General features: G+C 43.2%; 1 protein-coding gene across 3 annotated transcripts in view; it reads right to left on the reverse strand.

The window, feature by feature from the left end:
* The window catches only part of CLMN (calmin), a 133181-nt gene that overhangs the window by 106192 nt on the left and 7155 nt on the right, over positions 1–19834 (reverse strand). The window contains exon 1 of one of the 3 annotated variants that reach the window (XM_061612062.1): positions 5608–5641. The exons of 1 other annotated variant lie outside the window; for it this stretch is intronic. In XM_061612062.1, the coding sequence (XP_061468046.1) occupies positions 5608–5626 (19 nt within the window). In that variant the 5' untranslated portion in view covers positions 5627–5641. Of the gene's footprint in view, positions 1–4464; positions 5140–5607; positions 5642–19834 lie in introns of those variants that run through there. One more of the 3 variants, XM_061612061.1, reaches the window with a different exon arrangement.

Below are 19834 nucleotides of genomic sequence, written 5' to 3' on the forward strand. Positions count from 1 at the left end.
CAATGGCATGTAATCCAAAACGTATTATTTTAATACGAGGTACAGCTATACTTCAGATTAACATCAGCTGATGACTAGAAAAACTGGGATGGGGTATATTAAATAAATTGTTTTTCCATCCTTGCACACCACAGCTCTTCTTTTACTGTCCCTGCCAACTCAGACTTACTGAAGATGAGCAAACATAACTTTGATGGAAGTATTTTATCAGAACTGAACGAACACTAATGAAAATCAATACAGTTTTGCTTTTGCATTAGCCAATCTGTAGACATTCTTGATAGAACAATCCATATATTATTTCTTCCTTAGTTTGCTCCACAGCGGTTCTATTACAAGGCTACCTGTTTTCAACACCAGCCAAATTCTGACATATTCAGATACACTGCTGTAAGCCAAGCTGATTTTCCTGATGAAATTTGTCTGCTAGCATATTACATACCTTTGTGGCTGGGTCTAATGAAAACCAACACCATAAGCCTATCACTGGACTCCCCTTTAGGCCAGCATTGTCAGAATCAAGTTCTAACCCAAGGGTGCAGAACCTGTGGCTCTCCAGATGTTGGTAGACTACAAGCCCCATTGGCCATGCTAGCTGGGGCTGATGGGAGTTGGAATCCAACAACTTCTGGAGAGCCACAGGTTCCATTTCTGCTGTAACCTATTAGCATCATAATTAGTTTGAGATATTACGCCCAAACATTCCAACACTTCTAAATGAGTGCTGCCACCCCCTCTTAAAAAGATGCTTATTCGATTAAAAAGTTAACTCCCACATGGCCATACTCAACAAGTTAGCTTTTAAGGATGCAATTCTATGCAGGCTTCCATGAGTCCAATGAACTCAATGGAACTTCTGAATAATGCAGCATGAAATTGTAGCTTTGTGAGGGGAATAGGGGTGGGTATATCTGTGTGTGTGTAAGAGGGAGAGAGAAAGTTTTATCTGTTTCTTGTAAGCTGCCTTAATAATTTATTGCAAGATAGGGTTTAAATCTTCAAAAAAAATTATGTGCCTAATAAACCGCATTTGTCAACATGAACACACAGAAGGATCTTGAAGCATTTACATGTAATTCTCACCTTCGAAGGCAGCCTTCCCCAACCTGGTGCCTTCCAGATGTTTTGGACTATTGCTCACATCACCCCTAACCAGCATGGCCAGTGATCAGAGACAATAGATGAAGCAAAGATAGCTTCCTCAGACCAACTAGAAGATACAGTCTGGGTCCATTTACACACTTCCATTATCCTGGGTTGGTTATATATGAAGATAACGTTCAAATCAGATGTCAAACGTAATTTTCAGAGTGAACTGGAGGAGTCCACCAACCCTGGAAAGATCAAAGGCTCTCAACTTACTTCTTTTACCCTCACAATATTCACCAAGATTGTTGCAAACCCTTGAATGACCCGTGAATGACCAAGATAGTTAAGAAAGTGTCTGGTAGAAATGCCCTAATTTTACTTGTTCAGGGATTACTATCTTATGTAGGTAGAACAGAGTTTTCATGGACAGCAGTCAGGCGTCATCGTGTGCTGTAACTATATCACAGCAGGTCAAATAGCCTGCCTCCATGCATCCATGACCGTCATATGTAAGTGTCTTCTGTTAGCAACCAGATCCTACTGGTTCCTACTAGCCTTAAGAGGAAGACAGACAGCCTTTCGCCTCTGTAAATGTGAACACAGGATCTGCTTTATAACAAAGCAGACTATTAGTCCATCTAGCTCAGTTCTGCATTGGCTGGCAGTCAGCTCTCCAGGTTTCAGACAGGAATCTTTCCCAGTCCTATCCAGAGTTGCTGGGGTTTGAACTTGGGACCTTCCATATTGAAAGCATGTGCTGTACCACAGAGAAACATCACTTCATGCGTGGTGAAAGCCCACGAATATCTTGACATGCAATGCTACGCATGTCAAAACGTGCTTCAGGTAAGTGTGCTTCAGACCACAACCTTGAAGGGATTCTAACAAAACCCTACATGGCACAGATCTGGTAGTTGGGTTCACAGAAAAGCATTTACAAACAATTGAGAAATACATGCTCAATTACAAGAGCAACTGAGAAACCCATACTGGAAGAGCCTTCCTCTTCCAATATGAGCATCGACTCTGGGTCCAATCCTTAGCAGAAATGCTATTGCAGAATAACCTTAACCCAGAAACCTCCGAATTCCCAACTGTGAATGAACAAGCTTTCAACTACACATGTGGAATGATGAACAAAAGACTCTCTACAGTTCCCCCCCCCTCCAAAAAAAAACAGCCCTATGATAATCATAGAAATTGTGCAGAGGAATCACCAGTGGCTTTCATAAAGTCTAAGACCATCATAAGTGTTAGTTAATATGTTCCATCTAAAGTAGCTCTGAGAAAACACCCTTTTATTTTAAACTGAAAGGAATAAGGATAGTCCAGAAATCAGGGTGGGCATGAACATACACACACACCATTTACGTGCCCATAGTTGTAAAGATGGCTTCAGCAATCTCGAGCTCTCCCCAGCTGTATTCACACATACATGCTCAGAAGAAAACTTTAAGCTTTTCACATCCCAAAGGATACCATTTCTGAAATTTATTCATTGACAAAAAGTGTGCTTGAAAAACCATCACAATAATGTCACATTATTGGGGTTCTGAGCAGTTACTGCAGCTATCCCATGCATAACAACATGTGAATTCACCTGCAAACCACTCCTACATATCAGCACATACAGATCTTCTTACCATGTTGGCTCTATTGAGATCAGGGGGTTGGCAATCTTCAGACCAGGGCCTAGTTTCATATAGCCCTCGCTTAATTTCAAAAACACTCTGCAGTTTAGATGTCTGGCAAGAACAATCTGTCCCTTCCCTGGAAGCCTGCTGGGCAGGTAAGAAGAGGGAGAAAAGAGGTACCTTGACACCCAACCCCAAAGAAATAAGCCCCAATAGGAAGAAATTACCCCCAAAGAAATAGGCCCCAATTGGGGGGGGGGAATTGCCCAGCCCTGCTGTCAGTGCTTCAGTAGGCCTTCTGTTAGTAACTACACTCTTAAGGGACTTTTCTACTTGTCCTTTGAGAAACATGTGCAATTATTTCTTCAGCCACATGATGTGGAGCAAGCAAGAACTGACTGTAGGAGCCAGCCTGTTACAACTTCTCAGGAAACGTCCCTTGCCCTTGCTAACCCTGTCCTAAATTACGGGCCTGGCACATTTATTTACTTATTCCCCTGAAAATATGGATATTAGTGATATAATTTAGAAGGGGGAGGGGAAGAAAGATGAGACAAGAGTGCCTATCAAGAAGATCTATGAAATCATAGCAGCCAGCCTTATGAAATTCATGCATCAGGAGTACTGTAGTCTAAACTTCAGACTTACACAGTTTATGCGTGCAAGAATATCATGGTCTATAAATGTACAAAGCAAGAGTACACATTCAGAATCTATTATAGCATTTGCCTGGCATTTTGCAATGGTCCCTGCCCCAAGGAGATTACCATCTAAAATCTGACAGAGCAAACCACAGAAAAAGCGGTGGAGGGAGAGAAGAGATGAAGGCAGCAGTAGCATTATACATATATTTCAGTTACATACACTTAGGAGCAATCCAATACATGTCTACTCAGAAGCACCATTGGGTTCAATGGGACTAACTCCCAGTAAGTGTATATTGGATTGCAGCCTTAAACTTAGTAACTGTGGAGTATAGGGAGCTTAAGGCACACCCAAGCAGTGTAAGGTGCTCCTGAGTATGCAGTCCTGGTAAAGAAGTGCATTGCTTGCTCAGACCAAGGCCCATCAAGCCCAGCATGCTTTGCAAGAATCCCAGCAGGCATTAGGTCAGCCACCAGAAATTGGCCAGTGGTTCATCAGTGAATCATGGTCTATCTTCACATTACATCTTATTTATTTATTTATTTAATTCAGTAGAATTTCACCTACAGCTTTAAGGTGCTTTTTCTGAAGCTGAAGACCCAAACTAACATTCATAATATTCTACCTTCTCCTTCCATACACAAGTCATAAGACTCCCAAGCAAAAAATATACAAACACAGAATGCTATTTTTTTTAAAAAAAATTAAAAAATCAAGTCATCTAAAATTACACATTTGGCTTCCACAAATCCCCTAACCACTCATGCACCCTCCCCCCCCCAAATTCCTCTTTATGCTCCAACGGCAGCTATTTTATCCTTAAGTTTACACATAGAAAATGCCACATGCTTCCTCCCCCCTTTTCCCCCCAAGCACAGCAGATCAAAGTAGCAAGTGAAAAGGAAACAGTGCTCAAATGCACAGACGGAATTAAGGGGGGGTGGGAGAACCGGAGTTTAAAGTCCCCAAATCGAATCCATCTGGAAGCCAAACCCGGAGGGGAACGCGCTCCTCGGGTACAGACACACGCGCGCGCACGAACTCGGAAACAGAGAAGGGGGTCAATATATACACATATGTATAAACTTTTTTTTACCTTGAAGATTTTGGACTCTGATGTCGCTAATCTGTCCGATCAGCTCCTCCCGCTGAAACCAGTCCCATTCGCTCCCAGCCATGAAGGAACAAGGCAGAGATGAGGACAGAATCACCGCGGCTGCAAAAGCGGGGAACTCTCCCTCCTGTGCGTGTCCCCCCCTCCGAAAACAGACTCTGATGGAGACGGCAACAGCAAGCGAGAGCGCAAAATGAGGAGGAGAGAGCAATCGGCAGGGAAGGGATGGGAGGGCGCAGGAAGACAGAGAAGAGTTGCAGGGCTGCTCAGACCCACCGAGGATACAGGAGTGGCATTGGGAAGGAGGGTCCGAAAGCCCCCAGACCTTACATTGACGCACAGGAAAAGGGCAGTACACCGGGAGGAGAGGGTTGCACAAGGTAAGGCGGGCGGGCGAGCGGGCTGCGTGGGAAGGGCTCTGGAGCCTCTTCTGGCTGGGATGGGAAGGAAAGCCCCACACTCACCCCCTCCCCGGTGGGATCATGTTTTAAAGGACGGAGGTGAAGCCTGAGGCTTCTAAGTCGCATATTCTCTTGTTTCCCATGGAGGCGACGCAGCGGCAGGTTTGGGTGGGAGTAGCAACGGGGAAAGACGAGGCACGCACAGATACGCGCGCGCACACAAACAACACCTGGTTAATGTTTACTGGAAACAGGATGCGTAATGCTCACACCGGTCACCCATTCCACGCCGCTCCCCCCCTCCCCCCTCCCCCCTCCCCCCTCCCCCCGGCCAGTCTCAGTCTCGCCTATTTCTCCGGGCAGGCGGATGAAAAATAAATCATCATCTGATTAATCAATTTTCAGTTGGGGAGGGAGGGAGGATGTGCGGGGGGGGGGTCGAAAACTGGGAAAGCCAAGCGGACATTCTGATTAGCATGATTGTCCCCTCTGCCGGTAGCAACCACAGCGGCAAACCCACCCGCGCGCCCCGTTTCAAAAATCAACAAATAAAGTGCGGCGCTGTTTTCCTGCTTGGGGGTTGCAAACCGTGTACGTGCGTGTCGGAGAAAAGGAAAGCGACGCAGAGAGGAGGAGATCGACATCACCCGAGCAGGAAAAGGGGGAGGAGAAAAAGAAAAAGATTGAGGGGGGGGAGGAGCAAAAGTATTTATAATCCTCCAACCTGAAGGTTTTGGGGGCATCCCAGACTCAGGCGAACATAAACAAAGCATTTTAAAAAAGTGCCCGGAAGAGATATTTGGGCAAACTGGTTAATTTCAAGAGGGCTTCTTCCGGTCCTGCCTCTAACAAGCTGCAACAGGAGAGAAAAAAAATATTTTCCTCTAGGATTTTGTCTTGTTTGCTACTCCAACCATCTCATTTTTGGCACGCATGGGATAGCTTCCAGAGCCGCTTTCCCGTTAAACGTTTCTCAATAGGGGCTAGTCAAACAGATACCTTTGCTGTCTAACATAAGGGCACATCCTTAACCAGATTTGTATTTAATGTTCAGTGGGAGCTAGTTATTTCAGAAAAAGCCAAGATTCTTTAGGGCGGGAATGAGAATCAAATGGCCCTAATTTAGGAGGCACTGCTGTTTTGGGGGCTTCTAAACATCGGCCTTTCCAGAGGATGGTTTTGTTAGCTCAAGGAACGCACAACTCTAATTTCAATCCAGATGCCTTTACTCCAGATAACAAGGAGATTGTGTTTATTCCCCAGCATCCAAAAGCTCAGTATTTTGCCAATTTGCAAAATTCTCCTTAGTAACACCATCACTGCTATTTGGAGCGCAACATGAAATGATGTGAAAGTAATGTCATAATCAATAGGTATCCATAACATCACTGAGAGCAAGTGACACACTCCCCTCCACCCGTTTAGAACTCTGGATCTGACCCAAAGTTTACAGGTTTGGTTCTCTTCTCTAGGTCATCAGGGGAAGGAGTAGCCAGAGCAAGATGTATATCCCTTTTGGTATATAATATGGAAATGGACTGCCTTCAAGTTGATCCCGACTTATGATGACCCTATGAATAGGGATTTCATGGTAAGTGGTATTCAGAGGGGGTTTACCATTGCGTCCCTCTGAGGCTAGTTCTTCTCAGCTGGCTAGGGCCTGCTCAGCTTGCCACAGCTGCACAAGCCAGCCCCTTCCTTGTCCGCAACTGCCAGCTGGGGGGCAACTGGGCTCCTTGGGACTATGCAGCTTGCCCACGGCTGCACAGGTGGCAGGGCACGTAACCCCTTAGCCACTCACTGTGGGGGTGATCTTTAGCTGGCCCTTCACACCCAGGAGACACCAGTGGGGATTTGAACTCACAGACTCTGGACTCCCAGCCAGGCTCTCCTCCCCACTGTGCTATAAGGCTGTTTTTATATATAAAGTCTGGTTTAATGATAAAGGAGCCTAAGAAGGAAGAGCAGTAATGGCCTTGAAGTTGCCCACCAGCTGTTGCACCTGGCCAGGAGACACCTGGCTGCAGGCATCTCCCTTATGGCAACATGCACTGTTTCTATTTAAATTGTAGGAATTGTTTACAAATTTGCACCTATACATATAAATTAGCATGTACAAGTTTTATGTAAATCAGGGTGCTTTCTTCTGGCCACACATTTCTTTTTCTTTTTGGGAGTGTATAAAGTGGCCACACTATGCTCTAGTCTAGTGAGTTCCCACTCTGCTCATCCTCTGCATGTGTTATTTCTCCTCTGTCTTTGTCATGTCAGGGGTGGCTGGGGGCAGTTCCACACCATAACGATCTATGCCTCTCTGCCCCTGTTCAGAGAAACATGGCAATCCATGGGCCTTCCGGTGCAATAAACTGCTTATATTATTTAGTGCCTTTACATTATCAGACCCCAGTGACTGACTTCACCTCACCTTTCTACCAAGGCTCCAAATTCCTTCCCCTACTTTAAAATCCACCTTCAGCTTCAGGTGGAAACAAGATGAGAGTAAAGATCCTCAAAATGGCCTGTTTTATTTTTGCTGGCAGAAACACATACAAACCAGCTGGCCAGCAAAGTGATTGTTCTGCATCAGAAAGAGAAGGAAAAAGCTCTGTGTGGGTGGGTAATATATCAGGGTCTCTTCTAATTATGAGGGGGAGAAAGAGCATTCTCATGATGCAATAGCCATCTTTAAACAAATGTGGAGGAGGATATCCCATAGAGAAATGACCCCTAAAACAGATTTTCCTGAGCACTGTTAAATAAATAATGGCCACTAGTAATTGACATAAATATTTAATAATGCAGTTTCCCATTTTGTCTGTGTGCTTAATATATGGTCAAGTGCAATAAAGACACATGCAGCAAATTCTGAGTGTGCATGTTTTCTGAGATGGAAGACTCACTGAAATTAATGTGGCTTGCCATAGCTCAGGGGCAGAGTGTCTGCTTTGTATGCCAAAGGTCCTGGGTTCAGTCCTCAGCATCTCCAGGTAAAGCTGCAAAAAGGTCACTATTCCCTGGCTAAAGGTATTAAAGCTGATATCATGGCTAAGATAACAAATACATTGAGTCACTTAACAGCACTCGCCCCAACACAGGACCTCACAGCAATATTGGAGTGCACAGTTAGTTTTATACAATTCCATAGAGTTATATGATTCCAAATGGATCTCTGTTCCATGAACTTGGCTTGTTTTACTCAGAGCTCAAATGGTGTCATGTTCCATAACTGGTCTAACAACTTTTAGTATCAATAGTAGGAATTGGAAAGGGTGGATGGGGAGGTGTTGGTATAGGCATCACTGTAATACCTATAAAACAACCATAAAGCAAACAACAGTTGTGGGTGCCAGCTAATCATGACATGTTTAAGCTCCCAGATACCTCTTCTATTCTAAAAGCAAATACTAATTTGCATGTCACAGGAGGGTGGTGAGCATGCTAGTTGCCTACAGCAAAGAGTTTCTGTTGGCCACATCTCAATGGGCAATGGACTGATCTGCCCATCAGTTGCAAAATCTATTTGAAATTGATTTTGTTTTAAATGCACAGGATCTGATCCCACCAGGTTTTACAACAAAAAGGGGTGGTGTTTGACTAGCGTTGTGTGCCCCCATTTTGAGAAAAGAGAGGTGAAGACACACCGAAACCAGCGGAACAGTAAGTGTGCCTCTACCCAAGCATAGGAAACTATTATACTGACTCAGGCTCTTTCTGAACTATATATTTAAAGCAAAATCATACCGCTTTAAAGAGTCATGTATCCTCCCCTCCCAAAATCGTGGGAACTGTAGTTTGTTAAGGGTGCTGAAAGTTGTTCGGAGATCCCTATTGCCCTCACAGAGCTGCAATTCCCAGAATTCCCTGGGAAGAGAGATTGATTGTTAACCCATTCTGAGGCAGCTTAAAGTTGGCTACATTTTGCTCTCTCTCTGTCACCCTGTGAATTTGATTTCCAGTCCTCACCCCAAAATGGTGCCTCAGACCACTATAAGGTATCATCAACAAGTCAGGATGCAGCCACTACATCTCCCAACCTGTTCTTCCACCAGTCAGAGCCAGCCCTGCTGTTAAGCAGAGTGCGATGGCTTTATCATGTAGCAAAACATTTGGAGGTGGGGCAGTGGCAATAGCCTGCCAGTCATTCTTGGGCTCTCACCATTTCCCTTTTCTAGAGGGCAGAACTCTCCAGGTACATAACCTTTTTAGTAGCATACCTGTATTTATGGACTATGAACCCCCATAAAATGCTTATTGCTTCTTCACTCATGACATTTATTTATTTATTTATTTATTATATTTATATCCCGTCCTTCCTCCCAGAAGGAGCTCAGAATGGCAAACAAAAACACTAACAGGACTCTCAAGACGTTTTTAGTTCAATCTGTTTTTTATCAAGTTTGTATTAACTGCTGTTTCTTACTGATGCTTTTACTGCTCATTTTAAAGGGTGGAACTGTAGATTTTGTTGATTCTGTTTTATTTGCCTGGTTTTGTATGTGGCCTTCTGAAGACATGTAGTCAGAAAAGGCATGGTATAAATCTTCCAGTAATAAAAGATTGTACCCAATGCCATCATTGCATTCACAGAACAAATTCCACTTGGGCAACAGAGATTCCCCTCCCTCTCTTTCCTTCACACCTTCCTAATCTATTCTGAGGGTTCCCCCAATCCTTCACAGCAGATTGGGGAGGAGGAACACACAGGGGCAAGAGAGGGAGGGAAGCCACAGAAAATTTGCAGGGGAAGTTCCGCTGCACAAACAGAAGCCTGTCTGCAAGTGTAATGACTTTGTTGGATACAACGCCAAATTACTAAAGAAGCTTGCCTGCTATCCTCAGGTGTCATGGTTCCATCACCAGGACTGATGTAAGATTCAACAGCCAGGCCAATTAGCTTCTGTATGTGAAATTTGGGGAGGGCAATGTCTCGTTCATTCCCTCAGGCAGCAATATGTCTAAGATTCAACCTGAACCCAATTTTCAGATTCCCCCATCTCTCTTTTCCCTTAGACCATTTGTGGGGAACTTCCAGTCCATGGGCCCCTAATTAGGCACACAAGGCCTCAGAGGTTAGCCTATCAGGTTTGGGGCATATCATACCCATATTTCCTGCTTACAGGTGCAGACTGCTGGCAACATGTTACCCCACTGCTGAAAGAGCTGCACTGGTTGCCAATTTGCTATCAAGCCAGGTTCAAAATACTTGTGTTAATTCACAAGCCGCTAAACAACTCCAAAGTATCTTAAGGACCACCCGAATCCTTATGTTCCAGCTCAATCACTGAAATGTTCTGATGGGACACTTCTGGTGGTTCCCCACACTCTGAGGTTCAGTTGGCCTCCACCAGGGATCGAGCTTTCAGTGTGACAGGCCCTGCCCAATGGAACTCCCTACCAATAGAGATTCAACAGGAACCCCCCTTCTTTCTTTCAGATGTCTCATCAAAACCTGAAATTTTTAGACAGCCCTTTGTAACACAAACTTCTCTCTAACCAATGCAGTTTTTATTATGGTTGCTTCGATTATGGTTTTAAATAAAGCATTTATTGGTTTTTAAATTTTATCATGTCTTTGTATGTTATAAGCTGCCTTGATGTATTTCTATAAAAAATGTGACTGTAGATACTTTAATAAATAATTAAATAATTTGTTTATCTCCTCATTGAGAAGATCAGTAAGTGACTGGAGCATCTTATGGTTATACCATTTTTAATAATCATAAAATTTCTTAAACAGTTATCCGATTTATCTCTTGCAGACATGGAAGAATGAGTCCCCCTTTATGAAGCATCCAAATCATTTATGAAGAATCATTGTCTTCTTGGAATTGAAACTGAGGAGTAAACAAAGAAGAATAAATGCTGAACATAACTGGATGAACCTGTCTGGCAAACATTTATCTATGCTTACTTCTTAAGCCACCTGAAGAATGCAGACATTTTCATATAATTATATCTTAAACTGATTTAAATACTAAATCAGACTTCCCTAATCTGGTGCCCTCCGGACATTTTGGACCACAACTCCAATCAGCCCCAGCCAGCATGGCCAATGGTCAGGGATGATGGGAGTTGTAGTCCAAAAACTCTGGAGCAACCTGGTTGGGATAGGCTACACTAAACTATCTGGTTTACTCAGGTAAGTTTACTATACAACTTTAGGCTATTTTCAAAACCAGTGCTTCTATCAGACTTCAGTTCCCTGCATCTGTAAATCAAAATTACAAATCAACTTACATTGACTAGTATATATTTGCTTTTTCATTGGCTCTCTTCCACTCTATCCTTATATTGATAAATTTCATTCATACATCCAGAGGAAATGGTATCCTTTGCAGTACACCGCCCTGAGAGCTTTCTGCTATAGGGCGGTCTAGAAATGTAATTAAATAAATAAATAAATAAATAATACTTGTGAAACTGCCTTTTGAATAATATGGCATAATTTAGATCATTAATAGTCTATAACGGAAGAGAGGACGAGATGAGTAAAATAAGAATGTCCCCCAAAGTACTCCACAGCACTGCAGGGGGCTTCAGAGGGGACTCTTGCTTTGCATGAGGCACCCTCATGGTTCAAAAGTGTCTCATAAGTGATCCCTAGGCTACTTTTGGCCAGGATGGTGCCGTTAGGGTGGTCGTATGTCCTGAGAACATGCAGAGAAACAGATCTCCATTGGAAGGCATCCGCTGTTTGAAGGGGTGTCTGATCCAAGTTGGATTTAAAGAGAAAGAACCCCAAGAAGGGAGAGCAGCAGGGGCCTTGACGTTGCCCATCAACAGCTAGCACCCGAACCTCACATTCAGCAGGTACACTGGGCACAGTCTTCCCCACAATGCTGCAACGTACTGTATTTCTATTCGCATTATAGTAATTATTTATCAATTTTCATTTATCCGTATATATCAACAGATGCAGATCCTGTGCAAATCCATGCCCTCTTGTTTTTGGCAATGAATTCCTATTTTTGGGCAAGGTATAAGTAGCCACTCTAAGTGCAATTTCTGACAGCGATGCTATCAAGGTAAGACCATGAGCCAGAAGTCCAATGCCACACTTAGCAGAATAATCAAAAGGACCCCAAACATAGCAGGGTTGTTATGAGGTGTCAAATATTGGGAATTTTTAATCTTTGATTCATCTCAGTGAACCAGAGTTTGAAAAGGCCTGCAACAGCAAAGATTCCTGGGAAACAGCCCCTCTGTGACCTCTGAGTACATATCTTGCAATGCCTGAAGGTATAGACTTCCTGACTCATGGAAATTTGGGATTTGTCACCCAGTAAAAATAGGTGCTCCTTTCAAACAAAGGAAATGTTTATGATAATCTAGGCCATCACGAGGAAACAGAATAGCTCCTTTCAAACTAGGAGGTGTTGTGCATTTCTAAGCCTTTGGAGAAGACAGGATAAACTCCTGTCAAACAAAGAAACAAAGATCACACCTATCATCCGGGAACTTATCAGGAAATGAGTGGGTTCCCACCTTCCTGATCACATTTACTTTGGGTTTACTTTGGGTTTACTTTGGGGTCAGTTTAGTTAGGAAAAGGTATAAAACATGAGGAGTGAGAAGGGGAGTTCAGTTCATCTTCTGGGGGGCTGCAACAACTGCTTTTCTTATCAACGTATGCTAGCATCTTTGGGACAATTTCAGAGCTATGGATTTGGGTGAGAACTTTCAGATCTGGCGCTGGTTACAAAGGGTGGAGCTTTTGCTCATTGGGCTAGATACGAAAGTCTCTCTCTCTCAGTTTTAGGCTTGCAGCAACTCTCCAGGAAAGGTATATGCAACTATCTGGGCCTTTTTCTTTCCTTTTCTTCTTTCTTTCTGTGTGGGTGAGCTTAATGAGAAAGTGTTTATAGGGCTAGTCTCTTGCTTTAGTCTATCTAGTGTTGCTGAATGAATGAATGAATAATAGTTAGAAAACTACTCATTGTTAACTGCAATTGTAAACTGCAATATTTTTCTTTGTTCCTTCTCTTAATAAAACCACTCTTTATTTTACTTGCAGTGTATGTGTTATTGAGTTAAGAGTAAAATTATACATGTTCTGGGGGTGACGTGCGGGTAACTCCAGCAAAAGATCCTGCTGCTCTCTTTTGGGGAATTTGAATTTCTAGTGAGCTCTGCTCATGAGGAAGTTCAAGGTTCCTTCGTAACAGGGTTGACTTACCACATTTGGAATTTAAAGTAATACACTTAGCAGTTTAACAAGCCTCACCCAAGACCATTTCATCATGGAGGCTGGTCCATCTCAGCACATGGGACACCAGCCCCCAACCTCATCCTCCCAAACCTGCCTACCTTCATATTTGCAACCAGCCCAGAGGGTGGCCCTGCCTTTCAGGTTCCCCTCCTTAGTGTCAAGTGTTGCCTTTGTAGAACTCAGCAGGAAGGAACAAAGCTAGAAAAAGTTGGCTCTGCCTCTCATTGGCTCTCGCTCTGCCTATTGTTCGGCGCCCTGTCTTCCACCCACTAGTCCCACGGGCACCAGCTACCACTACATTTTGTCCAAAGGGCAGGTAGCCCACCCACCCACCACTAAATATTAGGTCTAGAGTAGCTCTAAAATTAATTAACTGCACCACTGAAGTGAACATCTTCATCTGCTATGGATACTGTCACCTCTTTTCACATGCCGAAGATGTCTTACAATCTCTGGATATTGTTGTTATGTGCCTTCAAGTCAATTACGACTTATGGCAACCCTATGAATCAGCGACCTCCACTAGCATCTGTCGTGAACCACCCTGTTCAGATCTTGTAAGTTCATGGCTGTGGCTTCCTTTATGGAATCAATCCATCTCTTGTTTGGCCTTCCTCTTTTTCTACTCCCCTCTGTTTTTCCTAGCATTCTTGTTTTTTCTAGTGAAGCATGTCTTCTCATTATGTGTCCAAAGTATGATAACCTCAGTTTCATCATTTTAGCTTCTCTCTTCTGAAAACCGGGGCACATGAGGTTACTTAAAGCCTGCCCCTTTTTCCTGTAAAACCTGGTGGGAGCTGCTTCAGTGTTTTGTTTCTTTTAATTTGCTTCTAAGAGATTTCACAACTGATCGGCACAGAGGCTAGATTATATCCAGTCTTTATAGACCATTCCGTCCAATTTGTTTGCGGGGAGGTCATACGACAATGAACATTCATCCTGATTTGCTTGCCAGGTGTTTTAAACAGCTTCCCATTAATCATTTGTTCATTCCACAAAAAGTCTGTTTCTTTTTTTAAAGTAGATTAGTTGCACTACGGCAACAAGAGCATTTTAATCCACCTTAGTGAGCAAAGCTACATTTTCCAATATGTGCTTGAATCCCTCCCGCAAAATACTGACAGTCTGGACACACCCATACTTTGATTCATCTGCATGTTGGAGGGGAAGATCCATACTCTTCCCCCACATAAGGGCTGGGTAAATATTTGAACTGGAGTACAAATTATATAGAAAGGGGTAAAAGGAAAATGTATAATTGCTATCAATACCCTTCTAATAACTTACAGCCTTGTTACTCTGCCCATATGACACATTTTCATTTTCTGCAGACTCGCCTTTACCAGCATTCAGGGTTCATTGTTGATAGGATCAATTCTTCAGTTTGCCGAATTCACATTTCTGTTTAAGGAGTAGGTCCTGTAGCTGTTCCACCCTCATGAAAAGTCTAACTTTGGCTGCTAAATTGCTGCAAACTGGCTGTAACTTTGCAATAATATGCAAAGACAGCAAGGGTCTAATGTAGTCAGGTTGGCAGCACTTGTGGCTTATGGCAGTTTTCTGGCAAGTTTATAAAGAAACTGTCACCAGCCTATGACAAGCAGAGGTCCTGAGGCAAGCTTGGCCAATTACATTAGATTGCTATTCGTTTATGACACAGTTATGATGACTGTTAACTGCAGCATGGATCAGCCATATGACCTGAATGCTTAATTTCTTGACATGCAGAGAAAGATGACTAAGCTAGCACCAGAACTTTCAACAAAAGTATTTAAACATATTTTATTGCAATGATATTTATCTGGGCAATAAATAGTGATCATTAGGACTATTTAAACATTTATCTATCATATATAAAAATAACTTCCTTGCATTTCTATCATGCTCCAGCATGATTAAGAGTAGGGATGCAAGATGGCATTGTTTCCCCTTCTGCCCTATATTTGTTACATGCAGCACTGTTTCCATTCTGCTGTGGTTTGTCTTCCACCAAAACCCACATTATTCATCTTACTAAATTGCATGTAATTATTTACATAAATTAGGTTGTCATTACATTATTCCACCCCATTCATTTCAGTGCAAAGGAAATACACTTCAAAAGGGGTATCGTTTGCAGACTGAAAGCAACAACAGCAGCAAATGCTGATCATATTTGCAGAACTGATTTCCGTTCTGGACATGGGAGGAATAAACGAACATAGGCAATTTCCACTCCTGTTTCCATTTCTGTCAGAATTCTCTGACATCACTAATTAAGAGACAGAACTGAGGATGGGGCTCTGCAAAAAGAAAAACAAAAGGATCATGCTTCATTTTCAGCTGGGGAGTGAGGAGGAATAGAATAATCCAAGGCAGGAAACTCCAATCCTTATGGTGCCCATTGCATCCATGCCGAGCATATTGCAATAATCTATTCAGAAGGTTATTCAAGCATGGGTCACTGAGGCCAGTATCTCAGTCCAGCAATGGTCAACCAGCCATAGCTGGTTTCTCCCATATAGTGACAGGATGCTATTCATTATTGTAGGGAAAAGTAAAGTACCGAACTGGGTTACAGTATATAGTCCCAGTTCCAATATTTATTTATTTTTAGTTAATTTATATCCCAAACTGGAGTGATGAATTGTCCTCTGTCAGCTCAGCTCAAAAGCTAAGCTGCTGCACTCTATACCACCAGCAGCTTCCAGGCCATTTTCAAGGTCAGCCCCACGTAGAGCACACTGCAATAATCTACAGGGGAGGTTATTCAAGCATGGATCACTGAGGCCAGACAGTCCAAGAATGGCCATAGCTGGTGAACTAGCCATAGCTCGGCGTAGTCACCCTTCACCACTTGTGCTCTGAATGGCATTCTGGCATTGAGGAGTATCCTCAGGCTACAAACCTGCTCCTTCAGGGGGACATGACATTTTAAGCAAAATATGCATGAGGCTTGTGCCTGTGGATTCCACTCCTTTCTTTCCCTTCTCAGAGCACTGTGATTAAAGACTTATCCAAACTGGGAAACTATGGTTACTGGGAACAGAATGAACAAGAATATGAAACCATTGTCTGAAGTTGATTTCAGATACTGATTCCAATCCATAAAGTTGATGCAGATCTTGATTTATTAAGCCAAGGTATGTTACACCCAAACTAAGTCACTGTTTTAAAGGCAAAACTTGTCCTCTAATCCTGACACTGGGTGGTCCAGCTCTTGCTCCAGCCTTCTCCGACCTGATGCCCTCCAGATGGTTTTGGACTACAAATCCCATCATCCTCAGTAAGCATGGCCAATGGTCAGGATTTATGGGCATTATAGTCCAAAACATCTAGAGGGCACCAGGTTAGGAAATGCTGCCTTTCTGAAAGGAATTGGATAGTATGAGTCAATATGTCTGTCTCTTCCAGCAGGCTACCATCTTGCACAGAGGGTACAGTGACTTAAGTCCTGATTTCGGAGGGAAGTATTAACTAACTTTGTGTGCACCAGTGTTTCCCCGTCTCTCCTCCCCCCCATGCATACTCTATATCATCCACAAATTTGCTCTGGAAGGTTGAGGGAAGCCCTAGAACAGAGTTAGGGGGTGCACAGGAGGAGAGAGGCAGATAATTCTGTCGCTGAATGAATGCATTAGTGTTAATGCTGAATACAACCCAGAGTCTCTGGTTTAAGACCCCTGGCATCTTACAACTTGAAGAGTCACATTTACCCCTAAGATTATGGGTGCTGAAATGAAAACATTTACTTGTTCTGACTCAGTAATGGTCAACAGTGTTGGAGGGAGGTCAGGGAATTGGGATTTTGCTGTGTTTAGTGTTGCAGCGCCAATCCACACAGAAAGTCCTTGAATCACAATGAAGTACTGTTGGGTGGGGGTCTCTGCTGTGCTTCATGGCATAGGTCCCCAAGGACTACTGGAAAACTGGGCAAGAAAGCAATTTACACCTTCACCAAGGCCCAATGCATTATTTACATAGAGGAGAAAGAAATCTAAGAGGAGGAAGTTCTGGAATTTTATCTTGTTTTCTCTGTCAGCTATCAGGACAGAGCGCTATCAGGAGTTGGCCAAGAGAGGTTTCTCCTGATGATACCAGACAACACCTTTACAATCCCTTCTCCAATATTCATTTCAATTCATCTGCTATTTAAGCACCTGCCTCACCAAATGTTCCATGAGTACAGTTCATACTGCATGTGCAAGTATCTATCAAGGTAATAAACACCTTTCTGTGGAAACTGGGCAATACTTGGGCACCATGCCCGGTAGATGATAGTTCAGTCATTAGCTTGGTTAAAAAAAAAAAGGGAAAAAAAGGACACTTCCTAGTTAGATTTTATACGTAATAATATAATGCCATACCTCTTCCAAATAACAGAATGCCCCAAGGTACAGTCAAAGCATTCAATGCTACTGGATCCTTAAGCCTTTTCAAGTCCTTAGCAGCTAAAGCCTGCACTACACCCAACTGGATTTACATTTTATACAACTTATTTGTATATTTATCCTTTCATTTGCAGTATTTATAAGCCACCCTTCCTCCAGTCAGGAGGACAGGGTATTAACAACATAATTAACAAAACAAAGCAGTACAGTAATAAAACCATAATAGAATCACAGACCCATAAGCCATTCTTAAAAGAGATCAGCAGCAACAACATCCATAGCACCACCCCCATGAAAAGCGAATTTTCTTCATGATCCTAAAACCCAGATAAATAAAAATGTAGTCAACCACCACTTAAATATTTATATTGTGCAGACCAGTCAGATTTCTCCTGGGATGGAGTTCCAGTCTCATGTCACCACTCTGTTAATCACTCCAACAGATGGGGCATTGTTGAACCAAAATGAACAAAAGGGAGCCAGTTCCTTATTCAGCCTCCTTCTTCAATGTCAGTTCCAATCCAAAATCCCCCCCCCCGGTTGCATTTTCCATTTGAAAAAAACAGCACCAGGGATCCAGTCACGGAACTCCCACTGTCTCATCTAGTTTGTTCCTGAGATTATGGGAACTGGTATGTGCTTTCAATTCTCTATTCCAGAGGTGGGAAACCTCAACTCCAGGGACCAAATGTGTCCCTTAGGACTCTCTCCAGGCCTCATCCCCTTCCTAGCCACACCCCCTCTTCCCCAGGCCACGCCACTCACAGACTCTGTTTCCCACACCTCATAAGTGCTCTTGCCTGGATGGAATGTATCTTTGAACTCTCATGGTTGTAAGAATGAAGAAGGGTGTGTACTGAAACTAGCCTACTGTAATAAAGGTAAAATGTACATCCAACTCTCTGCCCACTTTTTCCTCTAGCCTCACCCACCACTGGCATCCCCCCAAAAAAGATTTCCCAGAAGGGAACAGGGGAGTAGTTGTTCAGGGTCTTGGGGGGCCTTAGACCCCTTACTTTTCTAGGAGCAGGGTCCCAATCTCCAGCATCGTATGAACCAATCAGTATGAAAGGGAACTGTGTTAGCCACTGAGAAGAGTCTTCTAACATGTTTCCTTGTCCTTTCCTGGCTCCTAGCAATGTCTGTTGCTGCAGGAGAAGGCATTAACAAGGACCTCATTCTCAACCCAGCAGCAAAACAAGGGGGGGGAAGGGAGCATGGCTATGACTAACATTAAGAGACCCTGCACTTCTGACTTTGCTACTACACTACTGGAAGGGAACGTTGTCCTTCAACCGAAAGAAGTTCCCCACTCCTGCTATAGTCCATGATTGTTTTAGGCTACAATCCTAGGTACATTTACACGCGGGCAAGTCCTATTGAAAGTGGAGGGCCTTACTCCTCAGTAAAGACGGTTAGGATTGTTCTCGTATGGCTTCTACTGTTGCTTTCAGCACTGTAGCTCACTGGTAGAGCATTTGCTTTGCATGCAGGAGTTTTGGGGTTTAGTTCTCAGCATCTGCAGATAGGACTGGGAGAGACCCCTGCCTGAAATCCTAGCGAGCCGCTGCCAGTCAGTGCAGACAACACTGAGCTAGATGGATTAATGGTCTGAGTCAACAGAAGGCAGCTTCCTGTGTTCCTATTTATGCAGGCTGCCTTGACTGGGCCCCTAGAGGACTGCAAGGCAAGCTGTCATTTGAAATATAAACAAATAAAACCCAAGATGCAGCCATCTTTAGCATATGTAAAGTGTCTACAGTTTAGTTTGCACTTAGTGGTCAGAGGAGTTATTTACTGTATCAGCTTATTGGCTCAAATCCTGACCAAGCTCACTGTCAAGTTGCACAGTACTCTGTGCAGCTTTATTCAAGGCTAGTTGTTCAGTTCTGTGACATTTGCTCCCCACCTCCACCCCACTTTCTCCTTGAAAGAGGCTGGAAAGCTACTAACAATGCACACTACACAGCACATTATTGCAGCAACATTTCTATGCACAAAACCACCATTGAGAACTCCTTGGTGGCCACCAGCAGCCAGTTAAACTGAGATGTAAATTCTATGAGGAGACATTGTTGTGTTTTTTTTGTAAAGATCAGATGCACTTTGTCGCCTGGCAGCCTACATAAATATTTGAAGGCAAGTCGCCATGATCAGCATAATTAAATTAAAAAAAAGAAAGTACAGAAATTGTTTACTTTGTGCTAGGAAGTAATTCACTTCCTCCATCATTTATTTCTGGCTTGCCAACTTCTTCCAAATGATGGGGAACAGCACTGGACCTTTCAGTTTGCCACCAGGCTATAATTTGTTGCAGTTATCTGGTAAACAATTAATTAATAAATTAACAAGATAATTTTTAGTCTGTCCAT

This window comes from Rhineura floridana, chromosome 2 (genome assembly GCF_030035675.1).
Source record: "Rhineura floridana isolate rRhiFlo1 chromosome 2, rRhiFlo1.hap2, whole genome shotgun sequence".
In the NCBI taxonomy this organism is placed as follows: Eukaryota; Metazoa; Chordata; class Lepidosauria; order Squamata; family Rhineuridae; genus Rhineura; species Rhineura floridana.